General features: G+C 41.2%; 2 protein-coding genes across 2 annotated transcripts; both read left to right on the forward strand.

The window, feature by feature from the left end:
* The first annotated feature begins 4,970 nt into the window (after positions 1-4,970).
* LOC106565991 (tumor necrosis factor receptor superfamily member 1B) lies at positions 4,971-7,635 on the forward strand. Its single transcript, XM_014133735.3, has 7 exons — positions 4,971-5,227; positions 5,413-5,526; positions 5,995-6,123; positions 6,211-6,283; positions 6,451-6,698; positions 6,809-6,922; positions 7,098-7,635. The coding sequence occupies exons 1-7, from the start codon at positions 5,128-5,130 to the stop codon at positions 7,187-7,189; spliced, it is 870 nt and encodes a 289-aa protein (XP_013989210.1). The 5' UTR covers positions 4,971-5,127; the 3' UTR covers positions 7,190-7,635.
* Positions 7,636-13,301: 5,666 nt separating this feature from the next.
* LOC106565992 (tumor necrosis factor receptor superfamily member 5) lies at positions 13,302-19,286 on the forward strand. Its single transcript, XM_014133736.3, has 7 exons — positions 13,302-13,792; positions 14,212-14,337; positions 14,779-14,913; positions 15,065-15,152; positions 15,258-15,328; positions 18,083-18,217; positions 18,402-19,286. Exons 1-7 carry the CDS (start codon positions 13,663-13,665, stop codon positions 18,494-18,496), a joined length of 780 nt encoding a protein of 259 aa, XP_013989211.1. The 5' UTR covers positions 13,302-13,662; the 3' UTR covers positions 18,497-19,286.
* The last annotated feature ends 274 nt before the right edge of the window (positions 19,287-19,560 follow it).

The following is a 19,560-nucleotide window of genomic DNA, read 5'->3' on the forward strand; positions in this document are numbered from 1 at the left end:
TGATTCAATCTTAGCCCTGTATTGACGCTTTGCCTGTTTGATGGTTCGTCCCAGGGCATAGCGGGATTTCTTGTAAGCTTCCGGGTTAGAGTCCCGCACCTTGAAAGCGGCAGTTCTACCCTTTAGCTCAGTGCGAATGTTGCCTGTAATCCATGGCTTCTGGTTGGGGTATGTACGTACAGTCACTGTGGGGACGACGTCCTCAATGCACTTATTGATAAAGCCAGTGACTGATGTGGTGTATTCCTCAATGTCACCGGAAGACTCCCGGAACATGTTCCAGTCTGTGATAGCAAAACAGTCCTGTAGTTTAGCATCTGCTTCATCTGACCATTTTTTTATAGACCGAGTCACTGGTGCTTCCTGCTTTAATTTTAGCTTGTAAGCAGGAATCAGGAGGATAGAGTTGTGGTCGGATTTACCAAATGGAGGGCGAGGGAGAGCTTTGTACGCGTCTCTGTGTGTGGAGTACAGGTGATCTAGAATTTTTTTTCCCCTCTGGTTGCACATTTAACATGTTGATAGAGATTTGGTAGAACTGATTTAAGTTTCCCTGCATTAAAGTCTCTGGCCGCTAGGAGCGCCGCGTCTGGGTGAGTGGTTTCCTGTTTACTTATTTCCTTATACAGCTGGCTGAGTGCAGTCTTTCCATCGCATTTTAAATATTTGTCACAAAAACTGTTGTGTCAAATAGCAAATGTGCCTGGTCTTGGCATGTGCGCTCTAGCCAACAGACTACATGATGAGATTATTATGGATAATGGATTTATTTGTCATACAGCAGTCAAGCATCGATCATCAAATTACCAGAATAAGACCACCGTACATTTTTAATACCCTGTGAAGGTCATTATAATATATTTAATCTGTAGCCTAATAAACTGCATGGTTCCCAAGTCATAGTGGGAGGACCACACACCATATCATCACGTGACTCCAAGTTTACTTCGATAGGATGGTTATTATATAAATATTTGTGCATAAAGGTGTTTCAACCGCCATTACTCAAATCATTAATTTTACAGACGCAAAAAGACCACGTAGAAAGAAAAAATTCTGTTGGCATTTATAAAATTGTACCGAAACATCCTGTTTCTATCACAGCTGTCTTGTTTTTATTTATTTATATATAGCCTATATACACAGTTAATTCGGAAAGTATTCAGACCCCTTGACTTTTAAATTGTTTTGTTTTGTTATTCTAAAATAGATTAAATAGTGTTCTTCCTCATCAAACTACACACAATACCCCATAATGACAAAGCAAAAACTGGTTTTTAGAAGTTTTTGAACATTTATAAAACAAATACATATCTGAAATATCACATTTACATAAGTATTCAGACCCTTTACTCAGTACTTTGTTGAAGCACCTTTGGCAGCGATTACAGCCTTGAGTCTTCTTCGGTATGACGCTACAAGCTTGGCACACCTGTATTTGAGTTTCTCCCATTCTTCTCTGCAGATTCTCTCAAGCTCTGTCAGGTTGGATGGGGAGCGTTGCTGCACAGCTATTTTCAGGTCTCTCCGGAGTTGTTCGATCGGGTTCAAGTCCGGGCCAGTCAAGGACATTCACAGACTTGTCCCGAAGCCACTCCTGCGTTGTCTTGGCTGTGTGCTTAGGGTCGTTGTCCTGTTGGAAGGTGAACCTTTGCCCCAGTTTGAAATCCTGAGCGTGCTGCAGCAGGTTTTCATCAAGGATCTCTTTGTACTTTTCTCCAATCGTCTTTGCCTCGATCCTGACTAGTCTCCCAGTCCCTGCAGATGAAAAACATCCCCACAGCATGATGCTGCCACCACCATGCTTCACCATAGGGATGGTGCCAGGTTTCCTCCAGACGTGACGCTAGGCATTCAGGCCAAAGAGTTCAATCTTGGTTTCATCAGACCAATCCTGTTTCTCATGGTCTGATATTCTTACGGTGCCTTTTAGCAAACTCCAAGAGGGCTGTCAAGTTATTTTTACTGAGGAGTGTCTTCCGTCTGGCCACTCTACCATAAACACCTGACTGGTGGAGTGCTGCAGAGATGGTTGTCCTTCTGGAAGGTTCTCCCATCTCCACAGAGGAACTCTAGAGCTCTGTCAGAGTGACCATCGGGTTCTTGGTCACCTCCCTGACCAAGGCCCTTCTCCCCTTTGGCCGGGCGGTTTTTGGCTTGGTTGTTGTTCTGACATGCACTGTCAACTGTGGGACCTGATATAGACAGGTGTGTGCCTTTCCAAATCATGTTCAATCAATTGAATTTACCACAGGTGGACTCCAATTAAGTTGTAGAAACATCTCAAGGATCGTCAATGGAAACAGGATGGACCTGAGCTCAATTTCGAGTCTCATAGTAAAGGGTTTGAATACTTATGTAAATAAGGTATTTCTGTTTTTTAATTTGAATACATTTGCAAAAATGTCTAAAAACCTGTCATTACAGGGTATTGTGTGTAGATTGCTGAGGATTTTATTTACTTAATCCATTTTATATTAAGGATGTAAAGTAATAAAATATGCAAAAAGTAAAGGGGTCTGAATACTTTACAAAGGCATTGTTTATATGGTATGACTTTACTCGCATAAAAACTCTGGATGGAAAAGTGGTTTAAGGAGCAAACCTACCTCAAAATCTGTTCAAGAACATATTTGGCAAACGTGTCTTTCAGTAGACCTACAAACCATTCTGCAACATAGCAAAGCATCAAGCTAACTGAATGCAACTCAGTTTCTCATTGCATATTCAAGGAGCTGTGTTCTCACAATCAAATAGGCACATTTTAAATAAAAAACACTTCATCTAATAAACAACTAGAAAAAGCATAAATAAATAATAATTACAATTATTAACGATAAAAAAATGGACCTTCAATCAAACAAATGACAGCAGTGCACATAAAAGTACATTCTTATGACATATTCTCTATTGCCTCAGGAACAATTGTATCACCTTATGCAAAACTATCTAATGCAAAAATACATAAGGCCTACCTCTTGTGCTTTATGGCTGTATAAGGCAATGCATGTTATGACTGTCCATTGAGATATAATGGAATTGACATGACAGTTGTAAACATATCTTGAAGGTGTACTTTGTTCACTCGATTGACAATAGAAACAAACTACCTACAACCTTGCATTTTGCTTTATGATAGGATAAGCCAGCTGTAAATGCATATGGCATTTACAATATAGGTATGTGTATATGTTATAACTATTGAATTCATAAGTATTTATCAAGAGTCAATGGGTAGTGTTTTTTTTATCCCAAGGATATACTGTATAGCCCCACACCTCTGTTTCTACTTTTTGTTCATTTCATTTTGTTTGTAGCTTTGAGGTGAGCAATTAAGATGTCAAACCACAAAATTGCAATTCTCTATATTTTGGTGCCATGTTATATTTGAGATTTTCCTGTATGGATGTTTGATTGATGGCATATGTGTGCTCTATCTGCTGCTAATCGTACATTAACATCATAAATGTAACAATGGCTGGCAGATGATAGGGAGAGGAAACCAAAACATTGTTGAGTGTTCTCCCTCCCCAGAGGAAGTTGCGTGGTTGTAACCTATCTTGCAGATTAGCAAGAGATGTGTTTCTATCTGTAATAGCAATCAAAGCACCGACACCACCTGAACTTCTTAGTGGCAAAACATGTTTAAACAGTTTCCATTAATAGGCCCAAAGTCCCTGGCATTTATTTCTGCAGAAGCCATCTTTTTCCAAAATCTTTGCTAATAATAATGATAACTTTCTGACATATGCTACTCCACCTCTCCGGAGACATACTGTATATATTTTTTTCTTGAGAGCCTCATCATAAAGAGCCTTTTAAACTGGGTGGTTTGAGCCTGAATGCTGATTGGCTGACAGTCGAGGTATATCAGACCGTATACCACAGGTATGACAAAATGTTCATTTTTACTGCTCTAGTTACATTGGTAACCAGTTTATAATAGCAATAAGGAACCTCGGGGGTTTGTGGTATATGGCCAATATAGCATAGCTAAGGGCTGTATCCAGGCACTCCGAGTTGCGTCATGCAGAAGAACAGCCCTTAGCCGTTGTATATTGGCCATATATCACACCCCCTTGTGCCTTTTTGTTTAATTATATCACCATGGAACAATGTTAAAATAAATGTGAACATCACTCCCTTCTAGTCATACCAGATAACATTGTATTATCGGCACTCAAGATGTATCGCTTTGATCAGCCCATTACTTTAACACAATGATGATACCACAGTACTTCTGTGTGAAAAAAAGTATTTGTCTCTCCGTGAGTCTGTTAGATGTGGTATAGAATACATAGGATCCCCATGTAGAGAGTAATCTTACTCAATGCCTACATCACCACGCAGTAGAATCGTCATGGAGTGTTTTGCAGAGGGTAGGAATGGAAATGATGTAAAATAGATTTCTGAAGATGCAATGTTTCTGGTTCTTTTTCATGCCAAAATGTCAACTATAGCACATATGATATAGAATAGTGAACAACAATGAGTCATCACAAAACAACATAGAAGTTTCACTTTTAGTGGACCTAATGAGAAGCAAACATAGTAGGGGGAGGTGATATACTATGCAAGAACAATAAAATACTTTCTTATCCACAAAAACAATATATTATGTTGTCAGTAAAACACAATACATTCTATTTCTACATCTCAACTAATCTTGAATGTTGAACGCTTTACACATTAAGGCAAGGAGAAGGTGGGAGTTACGCTGGGGTTCAGTACACATAGCATGTCGTACCTACTGTACCTCTCAGAAACATAAAAGGAAACTGCATTAATATGAGTGGAAGTGATCAGTTTATTTGGGTGTTATGTCAAGGAAATATAATGAACCTTGAATGACAGAGTATTTTCAGTTGAAAGGAATGAGGATTCAAATTTTTTTACCACTCTTGGGGCGGGGATAACTAAAGAGGAACAGGAAATCATATGATTCATCACACAATGTTAAACGTGCACATGGTACAGCTGAACTACACCACATCAATATATATATGTCACCTAAGCTGTAGATCATATATAAGTGAGGATTCAACACCATAGTGGTTTTCCTTTAGTTTTAAATCCCCCCTGTACAGGTTCACAGACAGCCGTGCTCTTTTCTATAGCGAAAGTTATATGATGATCCTGTCTAAATTCTGGGTGCTCATCTATTTATGTGTATTCACTTGTAAAGGATTTTTAAATGCAGTGGAGGCAATTTTCGAATGCAAAAAAGGTAAAGTATGAGTTATTAATTACTACTACATTACTACATTACTCTGTAATGTACAATGAATGTAGATATATCTTGAATACATTTTCTTTGCCATTGATACTATTAAAGTTACTTCTAATGTGAAATGAGTCCAATGTTAACAACAATTACAGTACAAGGACAATAATGTGAATGATATTATCAAGGTGAGATGATAAGTAGACGGAAAGAAGGATTGTGTGACCCATGCCCTGAAAGGCAATACCAGGCAGGACCAAATCGCTCTCAGCAATGTGAACCCTGCACCTTCTGCCTTGAGAGTAAGTTATAATCATGTAGTAAGAAGTTACAATCAGTATTAATACATGTTGTAAACAAATTACCTGTTGACAGAAAATAGTATCTGTAAAATGATCCCACACCAAATCTTGAGTTGAATACTATGAACATTTGAACATCTTGGCCATGTTCTGTTATAATCTCCACCCGGCACAGCCAGAAGAGGACTGGCCACCCCTCATAGCCTGGTTCCTCTCTAGGTTTCTTCCTAGGTTCTGGCCTTTCTAGGGAGTTTTTCCTAGCCACTGTGCTTCTACACCTGCATTGCTTTCTGTTTGGGGTTTTAGGCTGGGTTTCTGTATAGCACTTTGAGATATCAGCTGATGTAAGAAGGGCTTTATAAATACATTTGATTTGAATACAAATAGCCATACAACATGCCAGTGTAACCCACAGACACGTTTGTTTGTTTGTATCAATAAACTATAATATCTTTGTTTTTTATTCAGACAGTGAATTTATATCAGAGTGCACAAAGACTTCCAATGCTATATGTCAGTGTCGTACAGGATTCATTAGAAGGAACGATGAGTCTTCGATATGCAAGTGTGCCAAGGGGTCTGGGCTGGATACATCAGGTAAAGCTGGAGCATGTAATACTGATGCTTTTTAATGGATTGATTAGTAAATGTAATTAACTGGCATTATATCATTTCTCACCTCAGGATTAATATGCCGTGAATGTGAGGAGGGATCCTTTACCACCAAATTGGACTCTAAATGTGTGAAATGGCGAGAGTATGTAAATTAACTAGCATTTGTCAATTTTTTGCTATTTGCTAAAGTATCAAGCAATCTCCTTACATTTACAATACAATGTTGGACTTTTTGTCATCCTCTGCAATTGATTTCAAAGCATTTTTAAGGCAGTCTGACTCATGGCTGTGTATCTGCTTGTGTCTTAGGTGTAGGAGTGGGGTGAGGATTCCGGGAAATGCGACATCAGATGTGATCTGTAATGACAATTCAGAGCCAGAGGGGAAGACCCTCTCCTCCACACACACCACTTCATCTGGCTCCATCCAGACCTTTTCTAAGTCATTGATCCAGAGCCAAAGGTCATCCCCTCATCCTGATGTCCCCACCTTAACACCAGCCCCCACTATCAAGGTGACCAAAAGTCCCAAGTTCTCAACGGCAGATTTTGGCCAAGGTAAATGCTGTTCTTGACTCTCGTCCTTGACATACATTCATGTAAAACTTTGTGTTACAATTGATCATTGTATAGCTTTATATGAATAATGCCTTATTTCTGTCTTCCAGTAATGACACTCATGGGAACTGTCCTGCTGCTTACTTTTCTACTTACCACTGTGACCTGCAAACTGATCATCATTCCTTGCATCAAGAACCACAAGAAGCCAGCTGTCAGAACATGTATGTGCAACTGTTAGGGAAACTATAAGTCACACAATCGTTATGAGAAGTGTTACGTTATTTTCATTAGCTATTATGTGCGTTGTAGTTATTTGAGCTTGATGGGCTCTTGAATCTGAAATGTCATCTGTGTGTTGTTTTGTTTGTATACTCTGACTCTATTGTTCTACCCTAGCTCAGGACTCAATGTGCCGGAGGCCAGTTGAAGAAAGTGGAGACAGCAGTTCCTCTTCCCTGGTAAAACAACCAAGCTTGGGGGAGCCATGATAGAGATACCTGGCTAGCTGTCTGTCAAACTATTCATATTGTCAAAATGTTGCAGTTATTCTCAATGCCACTCTTTTAAACCAGAAACAACTTTAAACAGTGTTTGAAAATTCTAAAATATGGTCAATATTTGATTCTCATGTATTCTGTTATTATGGAAAATAATTTTAGACATTACTTTGTTTTCGATCTATTTGTCAACAATAGCATTGTTCTCGGCTGCGCTAGGGGATCTAGATATTATGTTATTTTCACAAATGGGCTTCTGACAAAATAATGATAAACACTACTTCCTGTTCCTTCAGGTGTCTGGTTAGATTTGCAGGGGAGATTATGTGAAAACAATGCTATGGTGGCAAAATAATGTGGCAACATATTGTAAAATGTGTATTGTGTTAAATGTTGTGGTTGTTTATGTCTTTGCAAATAAACTTTTTCACATTTTACATGATCCTGTCACGTCTGCTCCCGCTCTTCCCTTCCCCTGGCGCGATTACACTGCATCACGCACTCCTGTCTTCCATCACGCACACCTCCCTTCCCTCGTCACTCGCATCAGCGTTATTGGACTCACCTGGACTCACTTATCACATGTTCATTTCCTCCCCTATATTTGTCTGTTCCCTTGCTCTATTCCCTGCTGCTGCATTGATTGTTTCTTGTCTTAGTTTCTGTTTCCTGACGCTGTCTCGTCTCTGTCCGTTATAATTAAATGTTTTACTCCCCGTACCTGCTTCGTCTCTCCAGCGTCATTCCGCGTGACAGATCCAAATGTCAATATGCACATTCTTAGGAGTTGAGACATTTACATAAACTAAGACCCAGCAAGAACAGAAGTATCAGGATGTATAGAAAGAAGAATCAGTACATTACTGACTGGGTAGGGTCTTCCCCCAGTGGATAGGCTATAGGTCTGTTACTTATTTTCAATGAGAGAGATACTTCCACCCAGTCTGTATGACTTCCACTCACGTTTTCAATCGAAACCATCAAGTCAAAGACAGAGGCTGCCATCGTGAGCGAGATCTTATGTTGTTGATCACTTTTCATGTTCTGATAGGTTCCACTTTATCTTTTTTTTATCATCACTTTTCACATATCTCAGCAATGTTCATTACTGTGGTCGTAGGAGATATGTAGTTTTACAAAATGAAGGGATATTGTGTGCATAATAGGATGGAAAATGAGTGATGGGCGATCAAAACCATTTCATTCTACATCGGCCACTAATAAGACTGATTTGGGCTTGAGGTTACCGAAAAAATAACATGTTAGCCTTAACCTTTTTTCTAAATGCATTCAGCCTCAGGGTCATGATTTAAAGCCTCATCTAATACAGGGGCGAAAATCTGATATCCACTTTGGAGGGGACAATTACATTACATTTTCTCAAGAGCAATTCCTGAGGGGGACACCAAAAGTAGTGCTGTAACACATAGCCTACATTGTAATATGGTAAATGTATATTGAGGAACCAAAGAAATAAGGTGTTTGCCGTACTCCTAACTACCGGTACCCAAAACTACACAACTAATCACAACAGCAATACCATTGCCTTTAACAAATCTTAGTTCAGTCACCAGTTTAAGTTGAGAGTGGGGGTATCCATGGCATTTTCCAATTATGTTCCTATTTTACAAGTCAAAAAAATTGAGAACCTTTCATAATGTTGCCAAACAAAGACTCAACAAACTTACCTGAGACTCCCTGTCTCTGCCAGTCTGTCCCTGCATATCTGTCCCCAACTCTGCTGTCTGTGTGCCATCTGTTGCCTGCTCTGCCTAATGACATCATTGTGAAACATTTCCATTAGAATTTAATTTCTTTCTTATGAACATTTTATCAACTAGTCTTTGAGATATTAGGCTACTAGGGTTCTTACTATGCGTTTTGGTGTATTGAAAAATACTCTGATGTCCGTCTTTTATTTTTCTGCCATTTTTCTACCTGGCTAGCTGGCTACACACACTGTGTGTAGGTTATTTACAGTAGGAGATGGGCTTCTATCATCTTCAATCATTCTATATGGGCTTCGATCTAAAAGGTAGCTAGCAAATGTGAAACGGATTAAAATGACAAGAGTTGACAGCTGTATGAGTTCACCATTTACACAACATATGCTGCAACTTTTTGTAATTTTAATAGTTTGTTTCATATTGGCTGGCTTCCAACAATAGCTGAATTTGCAAAGCTAGCAAGCACCAATTCAGTTTCAGTGGTGTTTGCTATAATCTTTGCTACCCGGGTTAAATAAAGGTGAAATCAAATAAATAAATAAAAGTTCCCTTGCGACAATTTAGCTTTTGCAACGTGACCATTAAATATATTTAACCTGTTGGGGGTAGGGGGCAGTATTTACACGGCCGGATAAAAAACGTACCCGATTTAATCTGGTTACTACTCCTGCCCAGTAACTAGAATATGCATATAATTATTGGCTTTGGATAGAAAACACCCTAAAGTTTCTAAAACTGTTTGAATGGTGTCTGTGAGTATAACAGAACTCATATGGCAGGGAAAAACCTGAGAAGATTCCTTACAGGAAGTGCCCTCTCTGACAAGATCTTGTTCTTCTTGTCTCTGTTTATTGAAGACTGAGGATCTTTGCTGTAACGTGACACTTCCTACGGCTCCCATAGGCTCTCAGAGCCCGGGAAAAAGCTGAATGATATCGAGGCAGCCCCAGGCTGAAACACATTTGCGCTTTTGGCAAGTGGCCGATCAGAGGACAATGGGCTTAGGCGCGTGCACGAGTCGACCCCATGCTTTATTTTCTTTCGTCTTTTTACCTAAACGCAGATTCCCGGTTGGAATATTATCGCTTTTTTACGAGAAAAATGGCATAAAAATTGATTTTAAACAGCGGTTGACATGCTTCGAAGTACGGTAATGGAATATTTAGAATTTTTTTTGTCACGAAATGCGTCGTGCTCGTCACCCTTCTTTACCCTTTCGGATAGTGTCTTGAACGCACAAACAAAACGCAGCTGTTTGGATATAACTATGGATTATTTGGGACCAAACCAACATTTGTTATTGAAGTAGAAGTCCTGGGAGTGCATTCTGACGAAGAACACCAAAGGTAATAACATTTTTCTTATAGTAAATCTGACTTTGGTGAGTGCTAAACTTGCTGGGTGTCTAAATAGCTAGCCCTGTGATGCCGGGCTATCTACTTAGAATATTGCAAAATGTGCTTTCACCGAAAAGCTATTTTAAAATCGGACATATCGAGTGCATAGAGGAGTTCTGTATCTATAATTCTTAAAATAATTGTTATGCTTTTTGTGAACGTTTATCGTGAGTAATTTAGTAAATTTTTTGTAAATTCACCGGAAGTTTGCGGGGGGTATGCTAGTTCTGAACGTCACATGCTAATGTAAAAAGCTGGTTTTTGATATAAATATGAACTTGATTGAACAAAACATGCATGTATTGTATAACATAATGTCCTAGGGTGTCATCTGATGAAGATCATCAAAGGTTAGTGCTGCATTTAGCTGTGGTTTGGGTTTATGTGACATTATATGCTAGCTTGAAAAATGGGTGTCTGATTATTTCTGGCTGGGTACTCTGCTGACATAATCTAATGTTTTGCTTTCGTTGTAAAGCCTTTTTGAAATCGGACAGTGTGGTTAGATTAACGAGAGTCTTGTCTTTAAAATGGTGTAAAATAGTCATATGTTTGAGAAATTGAAGTAATAGCATTTCTAAGGTATTTGAATAACGCGCCACAGGATTCCACTGGCTGTTACGTAGGTGGGACGATTTCGTCTCGCCGACCCTAGAGAGGTTAAGACAATGGTAGAAGAGAGTGTAGTTCTGTTCAGTTTGGACTTCAGTTTATCGCTAACCTTATCACAGGCACTTTGAAGCACTAACTTACATCATCTGCATGCTGATTCCATCTTTGACGACGCCACATAAATGGAATAGGTACTAGCTAGCTTAATAGTTAATATTTGCGCGCTAGCTCTGCATATTCAGCTAGTGTGTGTGTGCGCGATTGACTGGATGAACCTCACGGCAGTTACGTAGCAAGCTAAGGAACTGGCAGTGGATCAAACCATTGTGAGGCAAATGGCGGGGGGGTCGCAATCTTTTGAAACTTAAAAACGCGCTATTAAGTGTCTATAATCAGCACAATTGCTTTCATTGCGTATTATTAATATTATTTAAATTACATAGTTATGTTTCAGTGATATATTGGGGGGGACAAATCATATTTTTCCCAGGATGGGGGGGTCGTGTGCCCCCCGTCCCCCCCGGGATTTCCGCCCCTGATCTAATAGATGGAACATTTTTAATAGCACAGGATCCCATTACTGGACTGGACCGGTTGTGAGCTCACCAAAGGACTAGGGGGGTGGCCCACACCTTCCAGTAGTAGTTAGAATTTCACCCACAGAATTAGGAATTAGAATTATCATACCTTTATGGAATTTTGAGGGATTATGACATAGGCCCTGTAGCAGTTTATCAGGATCTCTCTATAATTAATCTATGCAACACTGATGATGGCTCTGTTTCTGCGTGTGCTTCTACCAAAAACTAAACTTACAGAAATGTGTCAAAATTCATAATCACTTTAACAGGTCAAAATGATAGAAACATAAGAAACTTGACAAAGGCTGGTTAAAATGTTGCATCACTGGCTTCATAAAAATATATCCTGTGAGCAGTAAACATGGACCAGAGATATGTTGTTTGTGTAACTCCTGTAAAAAACTTTTGTAACTCATTCCATTTTGATCAGCATAATCAATCTATTGTATTTGCAACACTACACCTGAGCTTATAAAAATACAGGGGCGCAACTTTGGTTTTACAAGTGGGGGGGACAACACACTATACATTTTTTTTTATCCAGTTGTATAAACACTCCAAACAGCCTACCCGACCACTCAGAGGCGTCCTCATGGTCCTAAAGCACACCGTTGCCTCGTTTTGTATCACATTCCGATTAATGAACTGGGGGAGACAAAAATGCTATTTCAGAATGTGGGGGGAACATGTCCCCCCCCCATCTCCAGTGAAAGTTGCGCCCCTGTAAAAATATACCAGTATATGTAACAATATACCTGAGCACATCAAAGATTAATTAAACCATAGAGTTGAATAATTTTGGGGTGGCCGGTAGCCTAGTGGTTCGAGTGTTGGTCCAGTAACCAAAAGGTTGCTGGATCGAATCCCCGAGCTGACAAGGTAAAAATCTGTCGTTCTGCCCCTGAACAAGGCAGTTAACCCACTGTTCCCCAGTAGGCCGTTGTTGTCAATAAGAATTTGTTCTTAACTGACATGCCTAGTTAAATAAAGGTTAAATAAAACATTTATAAAATAAATAAAAGTGGGTCTCCACCACTAAAGGGTAGAGTTGACCAGGTGACGTGTGATCCTAGTTGTAGGCAGCAGTGAGTGGTGTGTGCCATGGCTCTGTTGGCTGAGAAGAGGACTCAATAAGGGGAATTATAGCTGTGTATGTAGCCTACGATAGTATTGTGACATTTAGGGCCCCACACAACCACCTACCTCGTGTTCCCTGTGGTCCTGATCTGCAGCTGACGTCACTGTGAAGAGGCGTTGTGACAGTTGTGATGTGTTCCTGTGGCTCACAACTGATGCAGTCAACATAGGTGGGTTAGGAATGAAAGAGTGACAGAGATGAGAAAGGAGGCTGTCTAAAAAAAAGTTTAGAAGGTGTTTGTGTTTTCATAAACACAACCAAATTATTATTTATTGAGATAGCATGTATGACATGGGTTAATTACACTGTTAGAATGTTGCAGTCAGGCTGATAATTGGCTTGAAGGGGGGGGGGGGGGGGGTCCCTCAAGGCCCAGCAGTTCTAGTGTTAAAAAATGTTTTGTTAGTCGACAAAGTACTGGAGCATGTCTTTACTGGTAAGGGCAACACAGTTTTTTCTCCCCCATTTCGCCCAGTGGGCAGTTGTATACCTTAAGGTGGACATAGATTTCAGCTCATGCTAGCTCTTTCATCCACATAATAGAAAGAAGCTTAACAAATGATTTTGCATTGTTTAAAGTTCACCAATATCATTCATGCAAAGTAATGAGACGGTGTAAGTTTGCCTCCAGGATAATATGGAAAAGTTGGCCTCATGTATAGGCTCTAAAAAATAAAGAAGACCAAGGACATCAAAAATCCATCAGAGTTTTTAATGAACCCAGCAACGCCGATACCAAATACATTTTTTGGAAGAAAAAAAAGTTAGCACATTGGGAGAAGGAGAGAGATGCTCACACATTCAGCTTATGTACCTAGGTCTACTGTCAAACTCACATCATTCATACTATACATATCATAGATTGCTTCAGCTGGATAAACATCACAGAAACACTTGCTTCCTAGATTGCTTACCACACACTCACGCACCCACACAGAGAGAGATACCTGACGTCACTGCATACAGTGCATAAAATAATCGGGGGAGAAAGGAGAATGTGTTAAACACAATGGACACTCAGTACATCCATATGACAGTCATCTGTCTTCTGTATTTTTGGACTATGGCTTTAGCAGCTGATCAACAATGCAATGATTCTTATGAGAAAGATGGCAAATGTTGTGAACTTTGTCCACCAGGTAAGACTAGCCTGTTAGAAGCTAAAAACTAACTACAACTCAGTGGAGTGGAGATCATGGAAACATAAATGGCTCAGTTGGTAGAGCATGGTGTTTGCAACGCCAGGGTTGTGGGTTCGATTCCCATGGGGGACCAGTACGGAGAAAAAATGTATGAAATGTATGCGTTCACTACTGTAAGTCGCTCTGGATAAGAGCGTCTGCTAAATGACTAAAATGTAAATAACATATTAATTCCACATTTAAATCCTTGAGATTATTGTGGTAAATCTTTTGTTGGCACCCTATATTGTGTTTGTTAAAAATGTTTATATATATCCATTGCTTGTAATTCTTTGTCACAATGTGACAAATACTTTATTCATGTAAGAATATAACTGAACTAATATTTAGTTGATCTCTGACTGGCTGGCTCATAGGCAAATTTGTGAAGAAGCAATGCACAGCAAGCACCCAAACTGACTGTGGTGACTGCCCAGTGGGCTTCTACTCTGACTCCAATGACCGCTTTGAGGACTGTCAACCATGCCTCAAATGCCAACACGGTAAGGGTTATGATGACAGCACAGGAGGCTGCTGAGAGGAGGACGGCTCACAATAATGACTGGAATGGAGCAAATAGAATGGCATCAAACACCTGGAAACCATGTGTTTGATGTATTTGATACCATTCCACTTATTACGCTCTAGCCATTACCACAAGCCCGTCCTCCCCAGTTAAGGTGCCACCAACTTCCTGTGGATGACAGGTGGCATAAACAAAACATTCTATTGGTCTAGCTCTTAAAAATCATTAGCGTTCTACCCTTAGATTGTTGCTCGACCCTCAATAGTCAAAGTAACTCATAACAGGAAAGTGGTGGCAGTTGGGGCAGGCACACAGAGAGGCTCACACTGTTCATTCATGTAATGGTTTGTAAATGTCTCCACTGAATTACTAGACTCTCACCTGGTAGTCTGCTTTCTCTCGTTTCTTTTCTGGGCAGTCTACACAAGAATGTGCACCTCAACCGCAAATGCAAACTGTTCGTGTGGCTCTGGTTTCCTGTGCTCAGACCACGTCTGCTCAAAATGTGAAAAGGAAAATAAATGCCGCAAGGGGGAGGAACTGAAAAGGACAGGTAAGACTGTCATATGTTTTCCTTCCTCTACTACCTGTCACTGACTCCGTTTACAAATGCAGCAAAATATACAACATCATCTTAATGCTGGGAAGTGATCAACAGGCATGTCCATACCACTGCTAACCTGAAGTATGTTTTCCATTTACAGGTTCCAGGGAGTACACTTGGAAATGTGTCCCATGTCCTAATAACACATACTCTGACACTGAACATGGTCACTGCAAACTGTTGACACAGTAAGAACACTGTTTTGAAAAATAGCCAGATATCACTTTTAGCAGAGCTCATTAGAAATGTTTCTAGTGGCTCCAAAGTAACTTGTAATACCTTGTCACCAACAGGTGTGGTGCACATGGACTTGATGTGATCTTCCCTGGGAACAAGACCCACAACTCAAAATGTGGCATACATGGTATGTTGGCAAATACAGTCAAACAAATCACAATCCAAAGTAATTTCCAATGTATACTAAGTATATGGACACCTGCTTGTCGAAAATCTAATTCCAAAATCATCAAATCAAATCAAAGATTATTTGTCACGTGCGCCATTTGATTACCTGTTCAGGAGTCTTATGGCTTGGGGGTAAAAACTGTTGAGAAGGCTTTTTGTCCTAGACTTGGCACTCTGGTACCGCTTGCCATGCGGCAGTAGAGAGAACAGTCTATGACTTGGGTGGCTGGGGTCTTTGACAATTTTCAGGGCCTTCCTCTGACACCGCCTGGTGTAGAGGTCCTGGATGGCAGGCAGCTTTGCCCCAGTGATGTACTGGGCCATACGCACTACCCTCTGAAGTGCCTTGCGGTCGGAGGCCGAGCAATTGCCATACCAGGCAGTGATGCAACCGGTCAGGATGCTCTCGATGTTGCAGCTGTAGAACCTTTTGAGGATCTCAGGACCCATGCCAAATCTTTTTAGTTTCCTGAGGGGGAATAGGCTTTGTCGTGCCCTCTTCACGACTATCTTGGTGTGTTTGGACCATTCTAATTTGTTGTTGATGTGGACACCAAGGAATTTGAAGCTCTCAACCTGCTCCACTACAGCCCCGTCGATGAGAATGGGGACATGCTCGGTGCTCCTTTTCCTGTAGTCCACAATCATCTCCTTAGTCTTGGTTATGTTGAGGGATAGGTTGTTATTCTGGCACCACCCGGCCAGGTCTCTGACCTCCTCCCTATAGGCTGTCTCTTTGTTGTCGGTGATCAGACAACTGTTGTGTCGTCAGCAAACTTAATGATGGTGTTGGAGTCGTGCCTGGCCATGCAGTCGTGGGTGAACAGGGAGTACAGGAGGGTACTGAGCACGCACCCCTGGGGAGCTCCAGTGTTGAGGATCAGCGTGGCAGATGTGTTGCTACCTACCCTCACCACCTGGGGGCGGCCCGTCAGGATGTCCAGGATCCAGTTGCAGAGGGAGGTGTTTAGTCCCAGGTTCCTTAGCTTAGTGATGAGCTTTGAGGGTACTGTGGTGTTGAACGCTGAGCTGTAGTCAATGAATAGCGTTCTCACATAGGTGTTCCTTTTGTCCAGGTGGGAAAGGGCAGTGTGGAGTGCAATAGAGATTGCATCATCTGTGGATCTGTTTGGGCGGTATGCAAATTGGAGTGGGTCTAGGGTTTCTGGGATAATGGTGTTGGTGTAAGCCATTACCAGCCTTTCAAAGCACTTCATGGCTACGGACATGAGTGCTACAGGTCTGTAGTCATTTAGGCAGGTTGCTTTGTGTTCTTGGGCACAGGGACTATGGTGGTCTGCTTGAAGCATGTTGGTATTACAGACTCAATCAGGGACATGTTGAAAATGTCAGTGAAGACACCTGCCAGTTGGTCAGCACATGCCCGGAGCACAAGTCCTGGTAATCCATCTGGCCCCGCAGCCTTGAGAATGTTGACCTGTTTAAAGGTCTTACTCACATCGGCTACGGAGAGCGTGATCACACAGTCATCCGGAACAGCTGATGCTCTCATGCATGCCTCAGTGTTGCTTGCCTCAAAGCGAGCATAGAAGTGATTTAGCTCGTCTGGTAGGCTCGTGTCACTGGGCAGCTCGCGGCTGTATTAATATGAAGCTCGTCCCCCCCTTTGCTGCTATAAAAGCCTCCACTCTTCTGAGAAAGCTTTCCACTATATGTTGAAACATTGCTGCAGGGACTTGCTTCTTTTCAGCCACGAACATTAGTGAGGTCGGGCACTGATGTTGGGCGATTAGATGTGGCTCACAGTCGGCGTTCCAATTCATCCCAAAGGTGTTCAAATGGGTTGAAGTCACGGCTCTGTGCAGGCCAGTCAAGTTCTTCCACACCGATCTCGACAAACCTTTCTGTATGGAATCATCTAGAATGTCATTGTATGCTGTAGCGTTAAGATTTTCCCTTACTGGAACTAAGGGGCCTAGCCCAAACCATGAAAAACAGCCCCAGACCATTATTCGTCCTCCACCAAAATGTATAGTTGGCACTATCCAGTCGGGCAGGTAGCGCATTCTCCTGGCATCCGCCAAACCCAGATTTGTCCGTCGGAATGCCAGATGGTGAAGCGTGATTCATCACTCCAAAGAATACATTTCCACTGCTCCACAGTCCAATAGCGGCGAGCTTTACACCACTCCAGCCGACACTTGGCATTGCGCATGCTGATCTTAGACTTGTGTGTGGATGCTCGGTCAATGAAACCCATTTCATGAAGCTCCCGATGAACAGTTTGTGTGCTGATGTTGCTTCCAGCGGCAGTTTGGAACTCGGTAGTGAGTGTTGCAACTGAGGACAGATGATTTTTACGCTGTACGCACTTCAGTACTCGGCGGTCCCGTTCTGTGAGCTTGTGCGCCTACCACTTTGCAGCGTTGTTGCTCCTAGAAGTTTCCACTACACAATAAAAACACTTACATTTGACCGGGGCAGCTCTAGCAGGGCAGAAATTTGACAAAGTGACTTGTTGGTAAGGTGGCATCCTATGACGGTGCCACGTTGAAAGTCACTGAGCTCTTCAGTATGGGCCATTCCACTGCCAATGTTTGTCTATGGAGATTGCATGGTGGTGTGCTCAATTTTATACACCTGTCAGCAACGGGTGTGGCTGAAATATCCGAAACCACTAATTTGAAGGGGAGTCCACACTTTTGGCTATGTAGTGTATTTGGGTAGATCTAATTGTTTGACTGTTCATCAGCGACAGGACGCAAAGAGGACGGGAGTTCCATTCAGCTGATTCTGGCCATTGGCTCCTTCTTCTTTACTGGCACCCTCTTGGTGTTCCTCACTCAACCCTGCATCAGGATAATCAGACACAAGAAGCCTAAAGCCAGTGAGTAGCCTACTATAGAGTAGGTTAAGTTGTTGACACTGTGTGTCGGTCATTTTGAAATTCTTTGGAACATAAAGCATAGGCAACATTGTATTCTCAAATTAATTACAGTATTCAGATGTAAAGTTCAAGTTCAATTAGTAACGTGTTCAAAACAACCTTTTCACAACCCTTTCTCCCTCAGTGAACTGCCCTGCTACAAGTATTTCCATCGCTTCCTCAGATATCTGCCCGCTGTCAAAGGAGGAGTGTGGCGGCCTGCTCATCCAGCAGGCTTAAACCAAGGACCATGCCAGCCAGAGTCTGCTGTCAATAGAGAGCATCTCCACTGTATGATCTGACATGTGTTGCAGGAGTGCTTTTATTTCAGAGATAGCATGGCAGCTAGTCCCAAGTGAACAAATTCAAGTCTTCTACAGAAACAACGTGCACTAAGCCACCTATAATTCCCCTGTATTTTGTAATCTTGGTTATCGCTTGCTTTCTTCATTTGTGCAGTCTTTCGTCAACACTAATTATTATTTCTACAGCCTTTCTTACTTTTTTTGCACAATTAATACAGTTTTTTCTTTACTATTTCTTAAGAGTAATAATAATACTCATGTAAATTACTGATAACATTTTAGTCATTTAGCAGACGCTCTTATCCAGAGCGACTTACAGTATTGAATACATACATTTCATGCATTTTTTTTGTTGTTGTACTGCCCCCCCCGTGGGAATCAAACGCACAACCCTGGCATTGCGCATGCCATGCTCTACCAACTGAGCCACAGGGAAGAACATTAACTGTTCTCTCAGCTATGACAAAAACATGTAGAGGCATCTTCTAATTCCTGATATCTTTCTTTTTTTAACAAGAACTGAACAAGTGAAATCAATGCAATCAATGTCAAATTAATGTAAGTTCCATTAACAATGTGTAGGCTACTGTGTCGATTCACTTGATTTTATAAGTGGGTATGAAAGCCTATAAAAAGTGACCTTTAAAAAGGTGTTTCCCTGTACAGATCATAAAAAGGCTTATTACTGTACTTTTTTGTTTAAGAATAAATTACAATTTTTATAAGATGTCTATCTGTGATTTGTTTTATCAAGCAGTGCACGATAGGCTGCTGAACATTGTGACAGTATTCGCAAATCTATCATAATTGGATGGATAGAAAGAAACGATCAAAATTGAGCATAGTAAAGTGCGCAAGGAAGGAAGGAAGGGTGGACACTGGACAGAAGTAGAACAGTGGGAGAATCTCAATTTCTTCCTTGCATCCTCTCTCCTTGCCTCCTAAACCCATTGGAGGATGTCAGAGGGGCGGGACTTCTGGCTTTCTCATCCAATGGGT

Source organism: Salmo salar, chromosome 12, assembly GCF_965601325.2.
Source record: "Salmo salar chromosome 12, fSalSal1, whole genome shotgun sequence".
NCBI lineage: Eukaryota > Metazoa > Chordata > Actinopteri > Salmoniformes > Salmonidae > Salmo > Salmo salar.